The following is a 21206-nucleotide window of genomic DNA, read 5'->3' as shown; positions in this document are numbered from 1 at the left end:
CTTTCTTTCTTTCTTTCTTTCTTTCTTTCTTTCTTTCTTTCTTTCTTTCTTTCTTTCTTTCTTTCTTTCTTTCTTTCTTTCTTTCTTTATTTTATAGACCTGGCCAGATAGCTCAGTTGGTTAGAACATTGTCCTGATACTCTAAGTTTGTGGAATTGATCCCTGGTCAGGGTACAATACACCAATCAACCAAAGAATGCATAAACATGTGGAAGAACAAATCTCTCTCTCTCAACAATCAATAAATTTTTTAAATTGCTTAAACATCAATACAAAATTACATAGTATGCATGTAACTCTTCATGCAGCATAGTAGTTCTTTATTTAATTAATCTATTTATTTTTTCCCTTCTTAATTTTTTAAAATTTCTTTATTGATTAAGGTATTACATATTTGTCCTTATTGTTTGACAGTTGATTGTCTTTTCTTTAGAGACAAGTATGCCGACTACCCTGTAGGAAAACAGTCTGTTAGGGGAACTATACAAATAAAACATTTCCCACTGCTGGTGTCCTGAGAGGTGCTCCTTAGTGAGGGTTTGGTGGTCATATCTGTTTGAGAGGAATTATAAACTTTATCTGCCTCTAAGGAGATTCCCAATGAACACTGGTAACAGATGTGATTGAGAAGTTTTTCAGTGAAGAAACTTGGTACCAGGGTACCCTTTCTCTTAATAGCACTCTAATGCAATCCTGCTGTTTCATATTTTGGGAAATGCGGATCTAGTCCAAGCTCTGTCCCAAAGAAGAAATGGCTCAAACTACCTCTAGAGGTCCTCTTTATACAAGGTTACCTGGCACTCTTTAAAAAAGCATCTGGCACATTCTTAGTGCAGAGTTGTTAGTAGAAATATGAAATGCTAAGCATTTTGTTTCTTCTCTTTCCTCAGTATGCTATATCCACACATCTCTATCTCTATCTCTATCTCTATCTCTATCTCTATCTCTATCTCTATCTCTATCTCTATCTCTATCTCTATCTCTATCTCTATCTATCTATCTCTATCATCTCTATCCCTATCTCTATCTCTATCTCTATCTCTATCTCTATCTCTATCTCTATCTCTATCTCTATCCCTATCCCTATCCCTATCCCTATCCCTATCCCTATCCCTATCTCTATCTCTATCTCTATCTATCATCTCTTCTATTTTTATCTGTACTCATGCACATATTAGCTATATTGACATATCTGCTTTTAGGCTGTTAACATTTTGAGGATATTTATCTCAGAACCTGACACATAGTTAAGCCATTAGTAAAATAAATAAACTAGGAAGATTCTATAATTTGTGTGGGAAAATACTTCTGGAAAATAGAAATGGACATTATGCTCCTGATCAGAAAGGTAATTGCCTATTATATAAGTCTCTTCTCCATAAAGACTAATTGAGAGTAGAGACCTACCTTCCAGTTCTCTTCCCAGGGGATTCTATTTTTCTTCTCTATATTACATTACTGTTAGCATAACTTGTTTGCAATTAACCTTATATGACCTAGCAATATGTATTGAATTTTTATTTAAGTTGATTACTATTCATAGTTTTTATTCTTGTATTTTCCAGGAAGGCATATCTTGTCCTGATATGTCCAGTGTATAGATGCAGAATATTCTTCCTACACATTTCATTGTTAATCATTCCATTCTGACAGTTTTATTTTCACATTGTAATGTTTGAGCTTCTCAAACCTGTTTATTCTCTTCTCAAAGTGTGAACCAATGAAATTCCAATACAAAGCCTTGAAACTAGCTGCTGTCCAGCCACAGTTTAAATAATTTCCACAAAATTGAAAAGGAGAACTGTCTCCTCTTCCTTTCTACTTACAAAAGGGCAGGTAACAGTTTCATCATTGAACTATTTCTTACAAATATTGTACATATAAAAAGATATATCTGAACCTCAGAGATTGCTTTGTTCTGTGAACTATATCTCTAAAAAGACTATATAATTCCAATTGGTTGTCTTATGTGGTCCTGGCCATAATATTTAAATGAGTACAACTACTTTTGAAAGTAGAAATACTTGTGAGTTTTCTTTAATGAGCCATAAGAAGATTATTAGCTCATCCCTTTTTCTACCACATCATTGAGATTAAAATGAATAAAACCCACAGCTTAAGGGATTTCTCATTTAAACAGAGTTGAGTAGTCTAAGGACATCTCTGTGCCTCAGTTTTCTTCATTATTAAAATGAGCATACTAAGACATGGGGATGTTTGTTATAAAGTTAAATTAGTTAAAATAGTTGACTGACTCAAAAGTACCAATTAAATATTAGCTCTGTCTAGTTCTGTGTTCTCCTGAGTGTGTTGTGTACACAGAGCAGTGTGTACACAGAGCAGTGTGTACTAAGAAGGGCTGAACGAAACCATTGACAGGTTTTGAAGAGAGATTGTGTTGTAGGGAGAAAAAAGACACACTGATTTGGGGTCAGAAGACCTCATTTTGAGTTCAACATCACATTCAGGAGCTGCAGAGTTTTGAACAAATCATGTAGCCTTTCCCAATCCCCTTTCCCTGATGTAGAAAGTGAGAGTAACAATAACCTTTCTTGATCCTTAGAATTTCTTTTAAGATCCTCCAAATTAATGCATGTGAAAATGCTTTGTATCTGGGAACACACTATGATGATGTGAATGCTGACTGTAATAAAAGGATAAGTGGATTCTCATTCTACAGATTTTGAGCCAGGAAAATAAGGATATATTAGTATGTCCTAGATAGAATTTTAGAGTTCATCTCTCAGGCTACAGTGACTTTTTAAAGCATCATTATATTTATTCAAAACCTTTTCATTCAATAAACATTTTTTTGAGAGACTGCTAAGCACCAGGCACTTTGCTAAATGTCAAGGATACAAACTCATATACCATAGAGAATTTGCTTTCATGGAGCTTTTTCCACTTAGTACAGAAAGAAAGATGTAAATTAATATAGGCATTAAGGTTTAATAATGAATATTAAAGCTTATCATTATATCTTATATATCATTTAAGTATAGAAGAAATAGATGGGAGAAGTAGTTGAAGGGGTGTTGTTCAGCTCTTGGATGATAGAACAATATAATTTCCTTATTCCTTCCATACTCAATCCTCCCAGACACCTGCTAGCTGATGACTAAACAAAGGTACACATGTGTGGGAGAACTGTATGACACATAAGGCAAGATCACTGAACACTTTGCTCAGGTCAGCTGACTATGTTATATAGGTAAGTTATGTGTGTGTTTGGGCGGGAGGATGGAATAACGGCTAACAAATATAAGGTTGCTTAGAAAATTCTAGCTATAAGCTATAACTATAAAACAAAAGCAATTTTTTCTAAGTACATGATAAAAAACCATACTGAGTGCTTCACTGAGTTATGAACCATAACCTCAGTCATAAGAAGTAGGCTCCTTCTTATGTAATTCCTGATTATTAATTACATGAGTACCAACATTTCAGTGTAGACATAAATACTTACAATGGATTTAACTGCCTATCATAAAGCTTGTACCAGGGAGATAGCTTAATGTAGTGGAAAGAAGCAGTCATTAAATATTTGAGTAAAAGAAAGGACGTGGAGAAGAAAGGAGGAAGAAAGGAAAGAGAAAGAAAAGAAACGAAGAAAGTGGCAAAGGAGAGAGGGAAGATGTAATGGGTATTAGAGCTGAATGTTTAAACCCTTGACTCTCTCAAGTTACATAAACTTTGACAAGTTATTTAACCTCTCTGAACCTTATTCTCTTCATCTGAACATGGGGCAATACCTTTCTGGGTAATTGTGAGAATTAAAAATTATTTTCATAATATTCTTGGTAAATAATGAGTGTTCAATAACTTGTTGTTAGAAATTCTTGCATTTAGGTAAATGGTGATGCTGACACTTATCAATATCACCAAATTGTGGATAGCATTATGTTATGTGTTTTCTTGCATAGATGTATGCACAATACTATACATATTATAAAGGTGCAGTTTTTAGAATAGAATCCTGGATTTGTAAAAAAAAAAAAAAAAAAAAAAAGCATTAAAAATATACTTACCTTAAAGAGGCATGTTTCTCAATGTTCAATTGGATGCACATATTCTAAGAAAATCCAAATAAAAACACTAGCCCCTTTACCTGTATCTAAGGAAGAAACAAACATCAAGCACCTGAACACCATTTAAACTGTAACATGCACCTGAAGCCATAATGCTCTCATCATTTTCTTTTGTCATTAAGATGCTTTTGGAGCCATAATTGAAAGTCATTTTTTTCCCCCCCTTGAATGGTGGGAATGAAGATTAGAGAGAAATACTCACTGATAGGATCTGATCTCCTCTCTGGAGCTCTCCACTCAGGTCTGCTGGTCCACCGGCCAGAATGAAGGACACAAAAATACCTTCTCCGTCTTCCCCGCCCACAATGTTGAAGCCCAGGCCGGTGGAGCCTTTGTGCAGCACCACCTTGCGGGGCTCCCTGCAGGAACAAGCAGAGAACACAGCTCGTAGGTGATCCGAACAAGACTTAGAGGGCTTTTACTTTCACTGAGATAGGAGATACCAGCAATTCACTTACTTCGCTTCCCAAAGTAAGACAGAGCTGCACATCAAGAAAGATGTTATTATCAGGGAAAGTATTGAATTCCTCACTGAAATAAGTGCCAAAATACTATGCAAAGCCATTTCTTAATTCCAAAACATTTCCTTAAACTAGCCTTACTTTCACTCTACCATTGTTTAAAATGTCTGTTTTTGAATTGCACACCAAATAGTGCTTGGTAGGATGGATGTATCCAAAAAGAGAGAGAAAACTTGGGGAGCAAGAAACTAGACTGACTAGGCCAGACATGAAAGATCTTACAGAGTTCATTAAAATTTACTCTGTAGGTAGTAGGGACTTGTTGGAAGATGTTGAGGTACCAAGAATAATTAAGATGGGAGGCAGGAAAATCAGTTAGGATGCTGACCAAATGATCCAGGTTCCAGGCAGTGACAGCCTAAACAATGGTGATGGACAAGGACCCAGATGTTGAGGGAGGAGGGGAGGAAGATCATTTAAATAAATCACAAAAGGGGAAAGGTAGTGAAGCCCAAGATGAATGTGATTTTTACAAGTTTCAGTTTCAGGTAATGTTGGCGCATCCATGTGGAGATGTTTAGAAGCAGTCGGACACAAAGGATAGAACTTGGGTCCTTACATGCAGATTTGAGGTCATCAATAAAAAGATAAAAGATCATATTTTGAGCTGACAGTTCACTGAGATTGTGGAGATGACAGAAAATTATGGAATATAAGATTGTAAGGGATCATAGAAGGCATCTAGTTCTATTTTCTAAGTAAGTAGTTTTAAGAAATGTAGTCTGCAAGCCTTCGGTTTGACCAATGTGCCTTTTGTTATTTTTGTTTTGTTGTTAAGCCTCACCTCAGGATATTTTCCCATTGATTTTTAGAGAGGGTGGGAGAGAGGGGGAAAGACAGAAACATCAATGTGAGATAAACACATTGATTGGTTGCTTTCTGAACGAACCCTATAAGTCAGAAATCTGATTGCTTGTCTAAGTCATCTTTTTGGAATTTCACAAGGCCATATCAGTGTGTCAGCCGGGCCAAGCTCTATTGGGAAGCTTGGGGAAAGCCCACTTCCATATCATTCAGGCTGTTGGCAGAATCCAGCTTCTTCAGCTTCTTGTGGTTAGTAGGACTGCACGAGTAAGGGTTTTCCGAGAAACAGAACCAATAGGAGATATAAGGGATTTTATTGGAATTGGCTCATGCAACCATGGATGCTTAAAAGTCCCAGGATCTACAGGAGGCAAGTTGGAGCCCCAAGGGAGCTGATGATGGAAGTTTCAGTTCAAGTCCCAGTCTGAAGTCAGGAAAGCAATGTCCCAGCTCAAAGACAGTGAGAAAGAGAAACAGAATATTTCTTAGTAATATGCTTTTTTTTTGTTCTATTCAGGCCCTCTATGCGTTGGTTGGGGTCACGCAAATTAAACAGGGCAATCTACTTCAGTCCATATACTAATTCAGATGTTAATCTCATCTAGGAATACCTTCACACCACCTAGTTCTGCCTCTCTGCTGCCTGATGGGGGTGCAAGTTCAGCTCTGTTTGGCTTATCACACCATCCAGTGGAGGGGGTGGGGGCATCTCATAACTGCCTCTCCAGGCTGTCTCTGGCGGGGTCAGAACTCTAGCTATTGTATAGTGTACTAGCACTGTAAGGATCAGGGGATACTTTTCCCTTTGGTGTTTGGCTGGAGTTGGGCAACTATTATCAAAAGTTTCCCTATTCTATTAGCCCACCCTTACCCCAGGCTTTTGGTTTAGGAGCAAGCTCTTCTTCTTCTTCTTTTTTTTTTTTAATGTTTTTTTTTTTTTTTTAAATATATTTTTATTGATTTCAAAGAGGAAGGGAAACAGAGAGAGAGAGAGAGAGAGAGAGAGAGAGAGAGAGAGAGAGAGAGAGAGATCAATGATGAGAGAAAATCATTGATCGGCTGCCTCCCATATGTCCTCCAACTGGGGATCAAGCCCATTACCTGGGCATGTGCCCTGACCAGGAATGGAACCATGATTTGCTGATTCATAGGTTGATGCCTAACCACTGAGCTGGGCTAACTTTATTTTTAATTAAGAGGTTAAAATTAGAAAGATATGGGAATATTCTATTTTGGCTGGAGCCAGAAGTCTGAATCTGAACACAATTTGAGGATAGGGGTCAACAAGGTTTTGATGAATAGTTACTATAGAAATTTACCTTTTCCTGTATAAAAAACACTCTTAGTGAATCCAATGAGATTCAAGCTATACGTAGTAGTAAACATACTAGTAGATACTAGTATAGAGAAGGGGGCTATTATGACTTCAATGTTTATCCATGTGTTAGACATTGTGCTTGATGCTTTCTGTGCATCATCCCATTTATTCCTCAAAGCAGTCATTAGGAGAAGGTTCACTGATGTCTGTAACTGCTTTGAAACTAATCCAAAAGAAAGATGGATGGTTTATTAATAGATGGATAGGTAACCTGTACAGTAGGTGTAGTCACATGTTCATAGTGGAATCTAGGTTGTGCATTGTAGTAAAAGTCTTCAAACTTTTATTTGTGTTTAAAAATTTTTATATAAAATCTTAAGAAAAATCATCAACCTGATGAAGACATTATTACAACTTTTTAAATTAGTGAATGAAATGCTTGCCCAAGATTTTACTGTTTTTTAAGTTGGAAAGGTAAGATTACTACACAGATTCTGACTCAAAATCTCTGAGTCTAGAGCATGATCTATTTCAGAGGTTGCAAATCAGCAAGCTGAAGGTTTAATCTGTGTTTACAAATTTTTGAATTAGTTGCTTATTTTTAAAATTAGAAAAAAATTGCCTAAAGTATGGATTTATGGCTTTTATGAAATCAGACATCCTATCAACACTGACTCTCAAACTCTTCGCATAGCAACCATTGGCTAGAGCAGGGTCCTCTTTAGAGCGGCATTTATTCTATAGTGTGCCATCATCTCACCTCTCTCTCATGTTTCTCAGACAAAAAACTATCAGTTGCACCTCATGTACACTTCTTGCAAAGTTAAGAAGTAAGTGAAGTATCTTGTACTGATGCTTCTATCAAAAATGGGAAAGTGAAAGTTTTATGGTACTAGAAAAATGGGAAAGACTATCATTTCTTTGGAAGTAAGAATTATCCTTACATACTTACTATTCAGGGACTCTCTGCAGAAAGAATACAGCTTTAAAAGAGCATTGTGGCCTGGCCAGTGTGGCTCAGTGGTTGAGCATTGACCTATGGACCAGGAGGTCATGGTTCAATTCCCGGTCAGGGCATATGCCTGGGTTGTGGGCTCAATCCAGTGTAGGGGTATGCAGGAGGCAGCTAATCAATGATTTTCTCTCATCATTGCTAATTATCTCTCTTTCCCTTCCTTCTTCCCTCCCTCCCTTCCTCTCTGAAATATATATTTAGAAAACAAAAAAGAACATTGTGAAACCTCATTCCTCATAACTTCTCTGTTACTTATGTGGGCTATTTTATTAGTGACCTCAGCACTTTGATATATTGCTTCCTATTTGTACTGGCATAAAGCATGTCACTATTGAGTGACGTAGGTTTTATATATTTTAGCTGGACCTCATTTAATCAAATGATCTGAACAAGTCTTTACACTCAATTATTTGAAATTTTCTTAAGTTGTGAGATTTAAATTAAAAAAATATATAATCTTATATTGTAGTAAATTATGATGCTTATTTTAATAATGGGGAGAAATAACAAAGAAGTAAATCTGTAAAATATGTAAATATAATGTCCTAAGCACACTCCAAATGATTTACTTTTTCTAATTTAAATTCCTTATACTGAGGACTGATTATATTAAAGTGTTATTTTAATTTTTTAATTTATTTTTTCCTGTTAGAAAATAAAAACCCTGTGAAGTATTAGAGGTTTTATTTTATTAATACTTAGATAAGCCAACTTGTCTATGCTAGTTGAGCTTAGACATATAGTTAATAAATACTAGAGCTAGTTCCTATTTTGATTATTTTAATATTTATTTTTCAGAGCAGTTTTAGGTTCATAGTATCAGAGGAAGGTACAGAGATTTCCCGTATAGCCTCTGCTTTCACACATGTATAACCCTCTACCCATTATCAACATCCCCCACAAGAGTGGTACATTTGTTGCAATTGTTGAACCTACAGGACACATCATTATCACCCAAAGTCCATAGGGTTCACTCTTGTGTCATACATTCTATGGCGTTGGACAACTGTACAATGCCATGTATCCACCATTATAGGGCCATACAAAATAGTTTCATGCCGAAACCGGTTTGGCTCAGTGGATAGAACATTGGCCTGCAGACTGAAAGGTCCCAGGTTCGATTCTGGTTAAGGGCATGTACCTTGGCTATGGACACATCCCCAGTGAGGGGTGTGCAGGAGGCAGCTGATCGATGTTTCTCTCTCATTGATGTTTCTAACTCTCTATCCCTCTTCCTTCCTCTTTGTAAAAAATCAATAAAATATATTAAAAAAATAGTTTCACTGTCCTAAAAAATTCCCTGTGCTTCATGTATTCATCTCCCTCTTCATACAACCCCCTGTGACTACTAATCTTTTTATTGTCTTCATAGTTTTGCTTTTTTCCAGAATGCCTTATGGCTGGAATCACACAGTATGTGTGATTTTCAGATTGGCTTCTTTCATTCAGTAATAGGAATTTAAGGTCCCTTCATGTTTTTTCATGGTTTGATAGGTCATTTCTTTTTGTCCCTGAACAATATTCCATTGTCTGGATGTGTCACAGTTGACTTATCCACTCACCTCCCAAAGGACATCTTGGTTATTTCCAAGTTTGAGCAGTTATGAATGAAGCTGCTATAAACATTGACGTGCAGGCTTTTGTGAAGATGTGATTTTTTTCAACTTCTTTGGGTAAATGCCAAGAAGCATGATTGCTAGATCATATAGTAAGAATATGATCTTATTAAATGATCTAGTTTAGTTTTATGAGAAACTCCCAGACTGTCTTCCAAAGTGGCTGTCCCAGTTTGTATTCCCACCAGCAATGAGTGAGTTTCTCGCCAGCTCCTGGAGTCAGTGTTCTAGATTTGACCATTGAAAAAGGAGTGCAGTGGTACCTCATTGTTTTGACAGAGCTTGTCTCTTTACCACAAGTAAAATGTTTTGTCCATTAAGTGGAGAGAGAACTTAATAAAAATTTAAAAAACTAAACTAAAGTGTATTTTATATAATCCAGAGGAAGACCTGAAATTTTAAAAAGGAATACAATATCCTATATAATAAAAGCCTAATATGCAAATTGACCAAACAGCAGAACCATGGATGGAACGTTTGGTTGCTATGACATGCTCTGACCACCAAGGGGCAGATGCTCAACACAGGAGCTTCCCCCAGCTCCCAGACCCCTGGCCAGTCAAGGAGGGTGCCAGCAGGGGCCCCTCGATTACACTGCTGATCACCCCACAGAGGGAGGGCTAGGCCAGCAAGTGGGCAGTGCCAGGCTGGTCAAGGTGGGGGCCTCCCCCCCTCCCTGATCGCTCCACTGGTTGCCCCACAGATCAGTCCTGATTGCCAGCCAGGCCTAGGGACCCTACCTGTACATGAGTTTCATGCACTGGGCCTCTAGTATTTATAAAATATAGTTTCCAGAATTAGTGACACTCACAGATTCATTTTAACTTCCCCTAGCTTCCATCATTTGAACCACGAACTTTAATATTTTATCCTATGTTTCCTTGCATTAGTCTCTCTCTGAATGTCATGATATCCACTCCAACCTATCTGTCCCCTCTATTTCAAGCCTACACTCTTAGGATAGCATCCTAATTGAAATGTCTTCGATTCCAGTTTCAATGTTCCAAACATATTATATCTATTGAAATGCATATCTGATTTTCTTAGTTTCCTGTTTAAATATCTCCAGCCATCCTATACTCCAATCACATCAAACCCCTGAGTTTGACATGTTGCTCCATACGTCCATTCCTTGGCTTAAGCCATCCTAAAACTCAGCTCAAGTGCTGCTTCTCTGACTCCCCAGGCACAGGTGATCACTTGCTCCTTGGGGACACATTGTGTCTTGTCCACATAACTTTATTGTGGTATTTATCACACAGTGCAGTGATTATTTGCTCTTGTGTGTGTCTCAATAATCTGTCAACTTTGGGAACCCAGGCACCAGCATTTCCCCAATTATAATAAGAGGACTGACAAATAACAATAATTCAGAAAATAATTATTAAATGAATGAATGAACTCCCACAAAGATTTAGATCTCAATTTGCTCTTTACTTCAAATTATCCACAGGTAGCTGCAGGTTCCACATCCACAGATTCAACCAACTGGGCAAGTTTGGTTAGATCTGTGGATGCAGAATTTGTGAATGCAGAGGGCTGACTGTATAATTATTTATGCAAATATTGTTCCTTTTTGCTAGATTTTTAAAAGACGGTTTTTAAATTTAGTTTTAGAGAGAGAGGAAGGGAGAGACAGAGAATAGGAGAGTGAGAGAGAGAAACATTGACGTGAGAGTGAAACATCAATTGGCTGCTTCCTGCATGTTTCCCACCAGGGATGGAGCCTGCAACCTGGGCATGTGCCCTGACCAGGAATTGAACCGGTAACCTTTTTTTTTTTTTTTTTTTTTTTTAATATATTTTATTGATTTTGTACAGAGAGGAAGGGAGAGAGATAGAAAGCAAGAAACATCGATGAGAGAGAGTCATCGATCAGCTGTCTCTTGCATACCCCCTACTGGGGATATGCCCGCAACCAAGGTACATGCCCTTGACCAGAATCGAACCCGGGTCCCTTCAGTCCCCAAGCCGACGCTCTATGCATTGAGCCAAACCTGTCTCAGCTGAACTGGTAACCTTTTGGTGCATGGAACAAAGCCCAACCATTTGAGTCACATGAGCCAGAGCCTTTTTTGCAGATTTTAACCAAAAATGGTATCTGAAGTCCTCAGGGATAGGACTGATAACACTAATGAATGAAGCAGGCTGAGTATGGATGGTAGCAAATTGGGGAATATATTCCATTTAAAGGGTTGCTTCTGCTCAACTCTGGATCATTTCTTTGACTAGGAACTAGTATTGCCAGATTCTTCAATTTCTAAAGATATGGGAGGAATCTAGATTTTTATGTGAATTTTCCAGAATTTTAAGTTGACAATGATAAAAAATAAATAAATAAAGGTATGGTGCTGGAACCCAACATGTCAGTAATGGATCCAGCTAGAGAATGCCAGTGAGCCTCTGTGCTGTGGGCACTCTGGTAGCATTATTTGATGTCACTTTCATGTTTGCCTCCTCCATGGTGCTCAGCATGGCACTTGGTTCATGGTAGGTCTCTGTAATTTTAACTTGATTTAGTATTCCATTCTCCGTACCACCTCTGTTCTTCCTGTTCAAGTTTTCTCATCTGTAATATTAGGTTCCTTGATCTTATCCCCTTTTTCTCTCCCACCCACTTGTCTTATTTCCCCCCTTTTATATTAGACTGCTCAAGGCCCACTTTCTTCATAATGGCCCATCCCACATATTTTGAGCTACATCTCTCACTTCTGCATGTTTATTGCCTGGGCCAATGACTTTGGGTCTGGTAAATATTAATGCCCTACATTTCCATGAACTGTTTTGTGTGTGAAATCATTGTAGCCTCTGGTGAGATTATAATCTATTGAAAATAAGGTATCCTCATATCTTCTAGGTATCCCCAATACACCTAGAAGACTACTTAATAAACACATGATGACTGAATAAATGAGTGCACTTCACCAGTTTATAAAGAACTGCAATAGCTTTATTATTGAAATGATTTGGGCTCCAATTTACTGTTATTTATCATCCAGGATTCAGGTGATTTAGGGGTTCATTACTAGTCATTATTATACATCATAACACATAGATTGTGGAACAAAATTCTAACTCTCACTCTTCATTAAGGATGGAGTTCAAAGATCATGATTTTATGGAAGCCATCCCTGACACTCTCCTTAATCTCCCCATTCTAGTCTGGTGTAGTGCCTCTTCCAGCATTCTCTCTATCATAATCCTTATTACACAATTAGTTTACTTGTCTCCTTCTCGAGCTACAGTGATCAATTAGGGAGTAGGGATCATATAATTTGTATCCACTACTAGCAGGTACTATCTACTAATTTCAATTTTCATATTAGATTTTAAGTATGGATTTTATAGAAGATGGAAACTGGTTACTCAGAATATGATTTTAGAAAACAACAGCCCAAATGCCCATCAGTAGATGAGTTAAAAAAAAAAAAAGGCTGTGGTATATTTACACCATGGACTACCATGAAGCAGTAAAAATTAGGGATTTCTTATCCTTTGAGACAGCATGGAGGGACCTGGAGGATATTATACTAAGTGAAGTAAGTCAGTTAGAGAAAGACAAGTATCACACGATCTCATTCAAATGTGGAACCTAATGAATAAAATAAACTGATGAATGAAATAGATCCAGAGACATAGAAGCATGGAACAGACTGTAGAATATTAAAGGGAAGGTGTGGTGGGTGGGAAGATCAACTAAAGAACTTGAATGCATAACCCATGAATATGGACAACAGGGTGGTGAAGGCCTGGGGTGGGGGCAGGAGTGAGGGGTGGCTAGAAGGGGTCAATGGGGGGAAAGGAGGACATATGTAATACTTTCAACAATGAAGATTTTAAAACAAAACGAAAAAAAACAAACCCACCAATTCATCTATTGTATCTACTTAAAACGTATTTTATTCATCTATCCAACCTGTCAATACACAGCCTCTATAAAGTATCTACTTTGTGTCAGGCACTGTGAATACAAAGATTACAGAGCCTGGGGTGAGAGGAGCCAGATGTGAACAGTTATAAAAGCCCAGGTGTGGGACTCATCCAGAAACATGTGTACAATAAGCTAAAGTAGCCAACAGCAAAGAGCAACCAGTCTTCCTCTAAAAAAGGTTTTCTTTTATTTATCACGTAGATGAAATTTGTTACACTCATTTAAGCAGTTTTATTTTTCTTTCTAATGTGATGTAAAAAGGCTTTATAATTATAAAACCCTTGGATGCTGAACAACTGGAGAGATGCCAGCCTGCCTTGCTCCCAGCTGTAGCAGATCTGCTGCAGCATAATCTTGTTTAGCGGGAGTCTCAGAGGATGCTCTAAGCAGGTTGGGATGTTTTCAGAAGCAGGATGCTATGGGCTAATCCTGTCTTTTCAAACCAGATGGCTTAAAGAGAGGTCAAGATTTAAAAAGGGAAGTGACTACTTAAATCTGAAGGCTTTCTCATGGCCATTAGTGGGATGTTCCTTGAGCTTTGAACCTCTGGTCAACTCCCCAAACATCCATGGTGAGAGGCTGTGCATTGCAATGGGAAGTAAGCTATGAAAATGTGTCTAGTAGTCTTTCTAAAATATACGTCTGATTATGCTACTTTCCTGCTCTAAAGCCTTCCAGAGATCTCTATGCCCTCAGAATAAATCTGCCAAATGGCTAGAAATAGAATCTCAATATATACTCAATGTAAACTTCTAGCATGGCATTCAAAGCTCCTCATAATTTGACTTTCACCTACTTCGCCAATGCTTAACTTCCCCGTGCTCCCTGGCACCCCATGTTCCAGACACATAAAGTTTCCAACCACAGCTCCTCATATCAGGTTGTTCCTTGTCTTAATGTCTTTTCTCAGGCTGTTTCCTTTGATTAAAATGATGATTTTCTCCTTCTGTCCTCACCTATCTAATGAACTTCTATTTGGACTCCAAGACTAACAATGGGTGCTGTCTCCTTCTCTTTGCTGCCCCATGCACTCCTGCCTCTAGACAGACTGAATACTTCTTATTTTTTTTAATACCTTTTAAAAAAACCCAAAAAACAAAAATGATTTTAGAGGGGAAGGAAGAGGGAGAGATAGAAACATCAATGATGAGAGAAAAATCATTGATTAACTGCCTCCTGCACGCCTCCTACTGGGGATTGAGTTTGCAACTCAAGCATGTGCCCTTGACCTGAATGGAACCCAGGGCCCTTCGGTCTGCATGCTGAGACTTTGTCCACTGTGCAAAACCAGCTAGGGCCTGAATACTTCTTTTTTGAAAACGCATTGTCTTTTCACTGGTCATACCACTATTGTTGTCTTTCTTGTTCTGAATAACTTTATTTATCAGTCCGTTAATCAGTGTGATCCTCAAAGATACAGACTATGGTTCATGTGTTCTTGTAATTTTGGGACCTTGTACAGGCTGAGCTTATGAGAGACACACCAAAACACAAAATATATTACATAAATAGGAAATACAAGTGAGAGTTTGGAAGAAATGATACCGAATTCTAATTCAATCTCTAGGGATTTGTGAGAACCCAATAATGCTCTTTGTGGGACAAGTTCCTTGTTTGGGCAATAACTTGGCAAGGAATTATGTTTGCCTTATGGGGGAGTGATACTATTCAGTTAAGACAATGAGTTAAAAGCATTAGGAAAGCAAAAAAGTATTAAAGGAAAGTATACATTGAGTTTCTATTTCTAGCCATTTGGCAGATTAGATGTCCTAAAATCCCCTTTCATTACAGAGCAGCTAAACTTCTGAATAGGATACTTACAACTACTATTAAATGACTGGCTAAGCTTGCACATCACTGAGAGAGTTCTTCAGTGGCTGAAAGTAAAGTGGAAATACAAGTTCAGAGAAGAAAGCCAGTCCTGGGACTTGCAGTGGATTAAAGAGTTTCTACAGGCAGCAAAGAGATAGTATTCCAGTGTCCAGAATAGATAGTGGCATGAAGAACAGGACCCTGTGGGCCCAGAGGTGGAGGTCAGATCAAAGACCCATGTCGAAATCAGGACCCTGAAAAGCTGTACCTTAAATAAAAGGTTAAAGCAAAAATATTAGCCCCTCAACAATGTCAAAGATACATATCTGATCTGACTTTGGCTCAAGTCATGTTAAACAAAGAATATTTAAATGTGAAAGAAGTTTAACTTTAGAAATAGAATTCATAAAACTTGACAAATTGGGAAAAGAAAAGAGGGAGGGAGAGTTTTCCTGGGCGCCAAGGTATCTCCAGCACTGTGCGGTGGAGGTACTCACCAGCCCAGCTCCAGGCTGCTGATAGGGATGTGCTTGTTGGTTGGGACAACTCATGAGATAGGTTCAACTGGCCATCCTACCTCAGTGACAGAAGCCATAAAGGTCATCTGGTTGGCTGATTTCCCTCTCTCAGAGTTCAGGCTCATCAAGCCACCTGCTAATTAAATCATGGTTTTCCACAGTGCCTTTGCTAATGGGAGTGGATGTACTAATTAGCACAGTCTGTTATTGTGGGCAGATATATTTCCCATTGTAAATTGGTATCTTAGCATTACGGCATCTGAGCTTAATTATCCTTGGATACACTGACAAAAATTGAGTTTCAGACCTAAGACCCTCCTCTAGTATTTCGATAACCCAATAAGGGACTGTTAGCAAATGAGGTCATACAAAAAGGGCCAGCTAGTTTCTCTGGGCTCTCTCATCTTTATTTCTCTATAAATGCAACTGCAGTGATATGAACAATGCTGCTGAGGAAAAGAACAGTAATAGGAGATGAAAGAGCCATTTCAGCAGGGTAAGCAGATGAATAGTAGTACATGTTGAAGAAGGTGGCGGCTTAGGGGCCAATCACAGAAGGCTTCAAAACTGCTGATTGATTGTGACTGATGTCTTATATCTATAAAACATAATGCCTCAGAAAACTGTAGTATTTAATATTCATATTCAAATCATTAATTTCATCAATTAGTCCAATAATCATTGAAGCAGATTATTGGACATTGCATAGATACACAAAGATAAAGTGGTTTTGTTGAACTGCTGTTATGAGGACATGATAAGATAATACACAGGAAATCTGGCATTACAAAGGAGGATCTATGCTCTAGACTTTATGCAGTAGGGAATAGGCTGACTATAGCAAAATGGTCACAACACAGATATTGAGTATATAGTAAATATACTGTGATTGGTACTTTGCGAGATAAAAAGAACTCTATTAGGAATAGAAAGATGTTCTGTGATATCAGGAAATACTAGGTAGGACATTGGAACTAGAGAGATCATATCAATTAATAGCTGACTAACCTTGTTGGAATTTTTTGATGTCTTATTTTTCAGCTATAAATTGTGAACAGTAATGTCTATCTTAAGACACAGTGAGGATGGATTGAAATAATACATAAAGTACTAGAATCACAGCAAGTGTTCAATAAGTGCTAACACTTCTTTCCCCTTTAGGCAAATATGGCCATTGGAAAACAAATAGACATACACAAAATAATAAACAAACAATGCAAGACCACATATGCACATATGCCAAGTACCAAATGATTGCTATGAAGAGTGAGAAATTTCCATTTTAAAGAAAAAAAAAATTAAGTCATGGAGAAGACAGAATCTGAGTTAGATCTTGATGGATGGGTGGAAACTGGTTAGGTGGAAAGGAAAGTAGGTGGTATTTCAGTAGGTGGCATGAACCCAGGGCCAGAGGGGAGCAAATACAAGATGTGTTTGGAGAACAGGGAGTTTCACAGCTTGAATGGAGTGCAGGGTGTGTGTCAAGAAAAATGAAAAGACCAAAACAGATGGGGAAGGAACATAGACTCCAAGCTAAGGAATTCCAAGTTTATATTTGGACATGGGAAGGCACTGAATGTTTCTGCCCCCAGGGGAGACTCAGTGCAAGTAGCAACCTCTGTTTGTGAGCCTAAGTGTGTGTCATAATGTGCTGTTTCTACAACCTCCCAAGTTTGTCTGCAGGGAGCTGAAGTACACGTTACATTCTAACGGTCTCCACCGACATCCCTGCTGCAGAGCAAGGGGCTTTGGTTGAGGCTGTAACAAATACCATTAGCTTTAATTGCCAAAATGCAGTCTGCAACCTTTGTATATAAAAAAAGTCTCTCTTAGCTCTTCTCTCTGGACGAAATCTCAGAATTAGTTACATGTTTGCGAACATACAATATTTTTGGTAAAATAAATCAAATAAAAAAGTATAAATAAACTATATAAATATAAATCAACTATAGATTTGTATTAATCTAGTCGTGATTAGTTTGATTTTGAAATATTTGGAGTTTTTCCTTACTCACATATCAAAAATGATAGCCATGATTCATCTCAATTTGCTCTTGACTAAGTTCCTCCAAAAGACAAATAAGGAAACAGTTAAGTATTGCTCTCACTTTTCATAATCATAGCTTGTATTCATCATCTCATCTCCAAAGTCAAAGAAAATAGAATCACCAATCTTGTTTTCCTTTATTTCAGAATGTTTTGGCTGAAAACTTTCCTATTAAATTATATATTCCATCCATAATGACAGGTATTTGCTTCTGCTTCCTGTTGCATTTTGAATTTTTAAAGAGCAGTTAGTTATGAAATAAATAATTTTAGCAACCTTATTAAAACCACAAGCATTTGACAGTTACATTTTTTTTTATAGTTGCACATTTGTCCTCAAGCTTTCACGATTGGTAAAATATTGTTTGAAAACTTTATAAAAGCCAGGTATAAGCTAAACTAATATTTTATAATGGGATTAGAGGGGGGAAAAAACACACCTTGCATATTCTTCCTAAAGAATTACTTAAATTATCTTGTGCAATAGAGCTCTATGAATTTCCAATTAATTACTAAATACTCAAACTCTCTGCAGTTAGTGTGCTATGGGGGAAATGGCTTGAATGAAATAAACTAAGAGTCATTGGTTTCAAGTTTACAGGTCTTTCCTTAACTCTGATTTGGATGCATCCACATTATTGTGGGAAAAACATTTAGACTGAAACCTGTTGGAAGTCTCAACTCTAACGTGAAGCCCCGGGTATCCTTGGAAACCGCCTCTCAGGGTGACAGTTCCCATGCTGTAGGAGAGAGGGAGTGGTGAATACAGTAAAGGGAATTGCTATCACTCCTTCCAACTCTAGCCTTATATACATTTATTTAATGAAAAACCAGAAAAGGGAGTTTTCCCATTCTAAAACCACAACTCCATTTGATGATTCAACACAGATTTAGGACTCACCTTGAGGAGAAGAGAAAGAACAGGAATGGCCCTACAGTTTCCCTCCAAACTTGCCCTGTCTTCAGCTTTGACATATATACTTTCTTCTACTGGTACATCAACCCTGACCTGACATTAGAACTTTTGGTGATGATGGCAATATTGAACGCTTGTGTTGTCCAATACAGTGGCTACATGTGTTATTAAGCACTTGAAATGTGGTTAGTGTGACTGAGAAATTTAATTTTGCATTTTATTTAATGTGTATCTAATGGCTACTGTAGTAGACAGCACAGTTAGAGAATCCCTTTCTCTTTTATCAAAGAGAATAGTTTTTTTTTTCTTCTCTTCTCTTACCTCTGTCTGTTCCTTTTTAGTCTCCTGGAAGGGGTCCCCTTATTGTCTTGCTCTTCATATATGGTGTTTCCAAAAATTGTATCCCTGGCTGTCTTCTCCTCTCACTCCTTTCCTCTATCTCTTTCCTGCAGAACAGCTCTTCTTCCTTTAGGTTTCAGTATAAATGGTACTGTCTGACCACACCATCTGAACTAGTCCCCTACTCCATTATTTTTTAACACTGCCTCCCTTATGTCTTCCTCATGACAAGAATATTTTGTTTCTTTGTTGCCTATCTCCCACTAGACTGTCATTTCCATAACAGTGGGAATACATTGTGTTTCTGGCTCCTGGCATAGTGCATGACACATAGTAAGGGCCTGATATTATTTATTAAATGAATTAATAAATGGACATTCTTTTTAAAATTGATTCCAAGAAGAAGGGAGAGGAAGAGAGAGATCGAAACATCAAAGATGAGAGAAAATCATGGATCAGCTGCCTCCTGTACACCTGCTACTGGGGATCAAGCCCACAATCCGAGCCTGTGCCCTGTCCAGGAATCAAACCATGATGTCCTGGTTCATGGGTCAATGCTCAACCACTGAGCTGCCAGCTGGACAATAAATGGATGTTCTTATCCTTTCCTTATTGGTGAGTCACTAATTTATATCTTCAGACCAGATCACAGCCTCCTCTACTCCAAACTTCTATTTACCTGCCTAACAAGGAACTCATTATCTTCTCAGATTAAAATTTCTCTTTTATTTCTTATCCAGTTAATGCTGTGTGTCTAATCTTGCAATCAGAAACTTCTACATTGCCTCTCTAGTGCTCGTCTAGCACTTCAATCACCGAATTCATGCAATCAATTTACCTGAGAAATGGCTCTCCAATCACCCTAGCATTGTTGCTTTGTTTCAGGCCTACAGAATCTCACACCTGGGCCTGCCAGGGATTCCTCACTAGGGTCCTCCTAATAGTCACGCGCCTCTGTACTCCCTCCTCATGATGCTGTTGGGGAAAATTTCTTATAAAACAAATACAATCATTTCATCCCTCACACAAGGAGAATACCATGTAAACATGGAGGCAGAGATAGGAGTCATGTGTGAATTGCAAGCCAAGAAATATCCAAAATGGCTATCAAACCACCAGAATTAGAAAGAGGCAAGGAAGGATTCTTCCCTACAGGTGTCAGAGGGAGCATGACCTTGCCAACACCTTGATTTCAAACATCTCTAGCCTCCAGGACTGTGAGACAATAGATTCTGCTGTTTAAGTCACGTGGCTTGTTATAATTTGTTATGGCAGCCAGAGAAAGCTAGTGCATTCTGGTAGGGACTCTATGTGCCGATGTACAGGCAGCTGTGAGCATAACCTGCTGAGCGAGGAAAAGGGGGCTGATCCACTCCCCCTGACTGCTGTCACTTTATGTTATTTATTTATTTTTTACACTGCCCTTTAAAAAATTTATTTTATTCTGCTTGTCACTTTAGAAGCTGGATTTGAAGTACAAGGCTAATAATATTCATAAAGGGTAGCTATCACCAGGCGCGTGGGTATTCAAATAGCAAGACTTCCCAAAAACCTTGGTAACAATTTCAGAAGTCTCCATACACTTAAGACATATGTAAGAATTACTAAAGAAAACAATGACAAAGCATTAACATTAAACACATCATTAATTACTATTTGTGAAATTCATTTTCAAAAATAATATACAAGGAATATTAATGCCTCACTAACCTTTAGCTGTCGCTGAACCCTTAAAAATTCTTTCTTGAAAAGAAACATTCACTTGTTCTTTTCTCTGGGGTGGAGCAGATGTTGGCTTGTACAAATGTCACAGTAGCCTTTTCCTGCTATAAGTTCTGTTTTCTGCTAATTCCAGGGAAAGCTCTACACAACAATCAAATGAACACTGATAGACTTTCTGACCCTTTTCCTTTTCCCTCCCCAGGAAAAGAAGTGCAAGATCATTGCTTCACATCTGGCTTTTCCAACTGAGAAAATTCATTCCTTTCACTGATCTACGTTCTCCTGCCCAGACTTTGTAGAAGCAAAGGTTGGTTCAAAACCTTCCTGGGCATGGCATTCTTAAAGTTATTCATTGACTAGTCCTTTGCTCATGGTGAAATCTGAAAGCCAACTTTGGACATTGACATTAACATAATGTGACTTTAAAGCAATCATCAGCATTTTCTTCTCTGAACAATCCTGGATAGCCTTGCCTCTTGGCATACTCTTAAAAATACTCTAAATTCCTGTCACATCAAGACTCATTGACTTTTTCTGAGTTAGTAGCTTTTCCTCCAACA

The 21206-nt window shown here is 37.9% G+C and overlaps 1 protein-coding gene across 18 annotated transcripts in view; it reads right to left on the bottom strand.

Moving 5' to 3' along the window:
• LOC311628225 (disks large homolog 2) overlaps window positions 1-21206 on the bottom strand; it is a gene marked incomplete at its 3' end in the record, with an annotated part of 1110130 nt that overhangs the window by 324965 nt on the left and 763959 nt on the right. For 17 of the 18 annotated variants that reach the window (XM_084895257.1, XM_084895256.1, XM_084895260.1 and 14 more), the window contains one exon: window positions 4291-4447. In XM_084895257.1, coding sequence (XP_084751383.1) covers window positions 4291-4447 — 157 coding nt within the window. Of the gene's footprint in view, window positions 1-4290; window positions 4448-20634; window positions 20950-21206 lie in introns of those variants that run through there. The other variant, XM_084895253.1, reaches the window with a different exon arrangement.

This window comes from Pipistrellus hanaki, assembly GCF_964339955.1.
Source record: "Pipistrellus hanaki genome assembly, chromosome: 9".
Lineage (NCBI taxonomy): Eukaryota > Metazoa > Chordata > Mammalia > Chiroptera > Vespertilionidae > Pipistrellus > Pipistrellus hanaki.
Note: the sequence above shows the minus strand (reverse complement) of the source record. Positions and strands in the feature narration are given on the sequence as shown.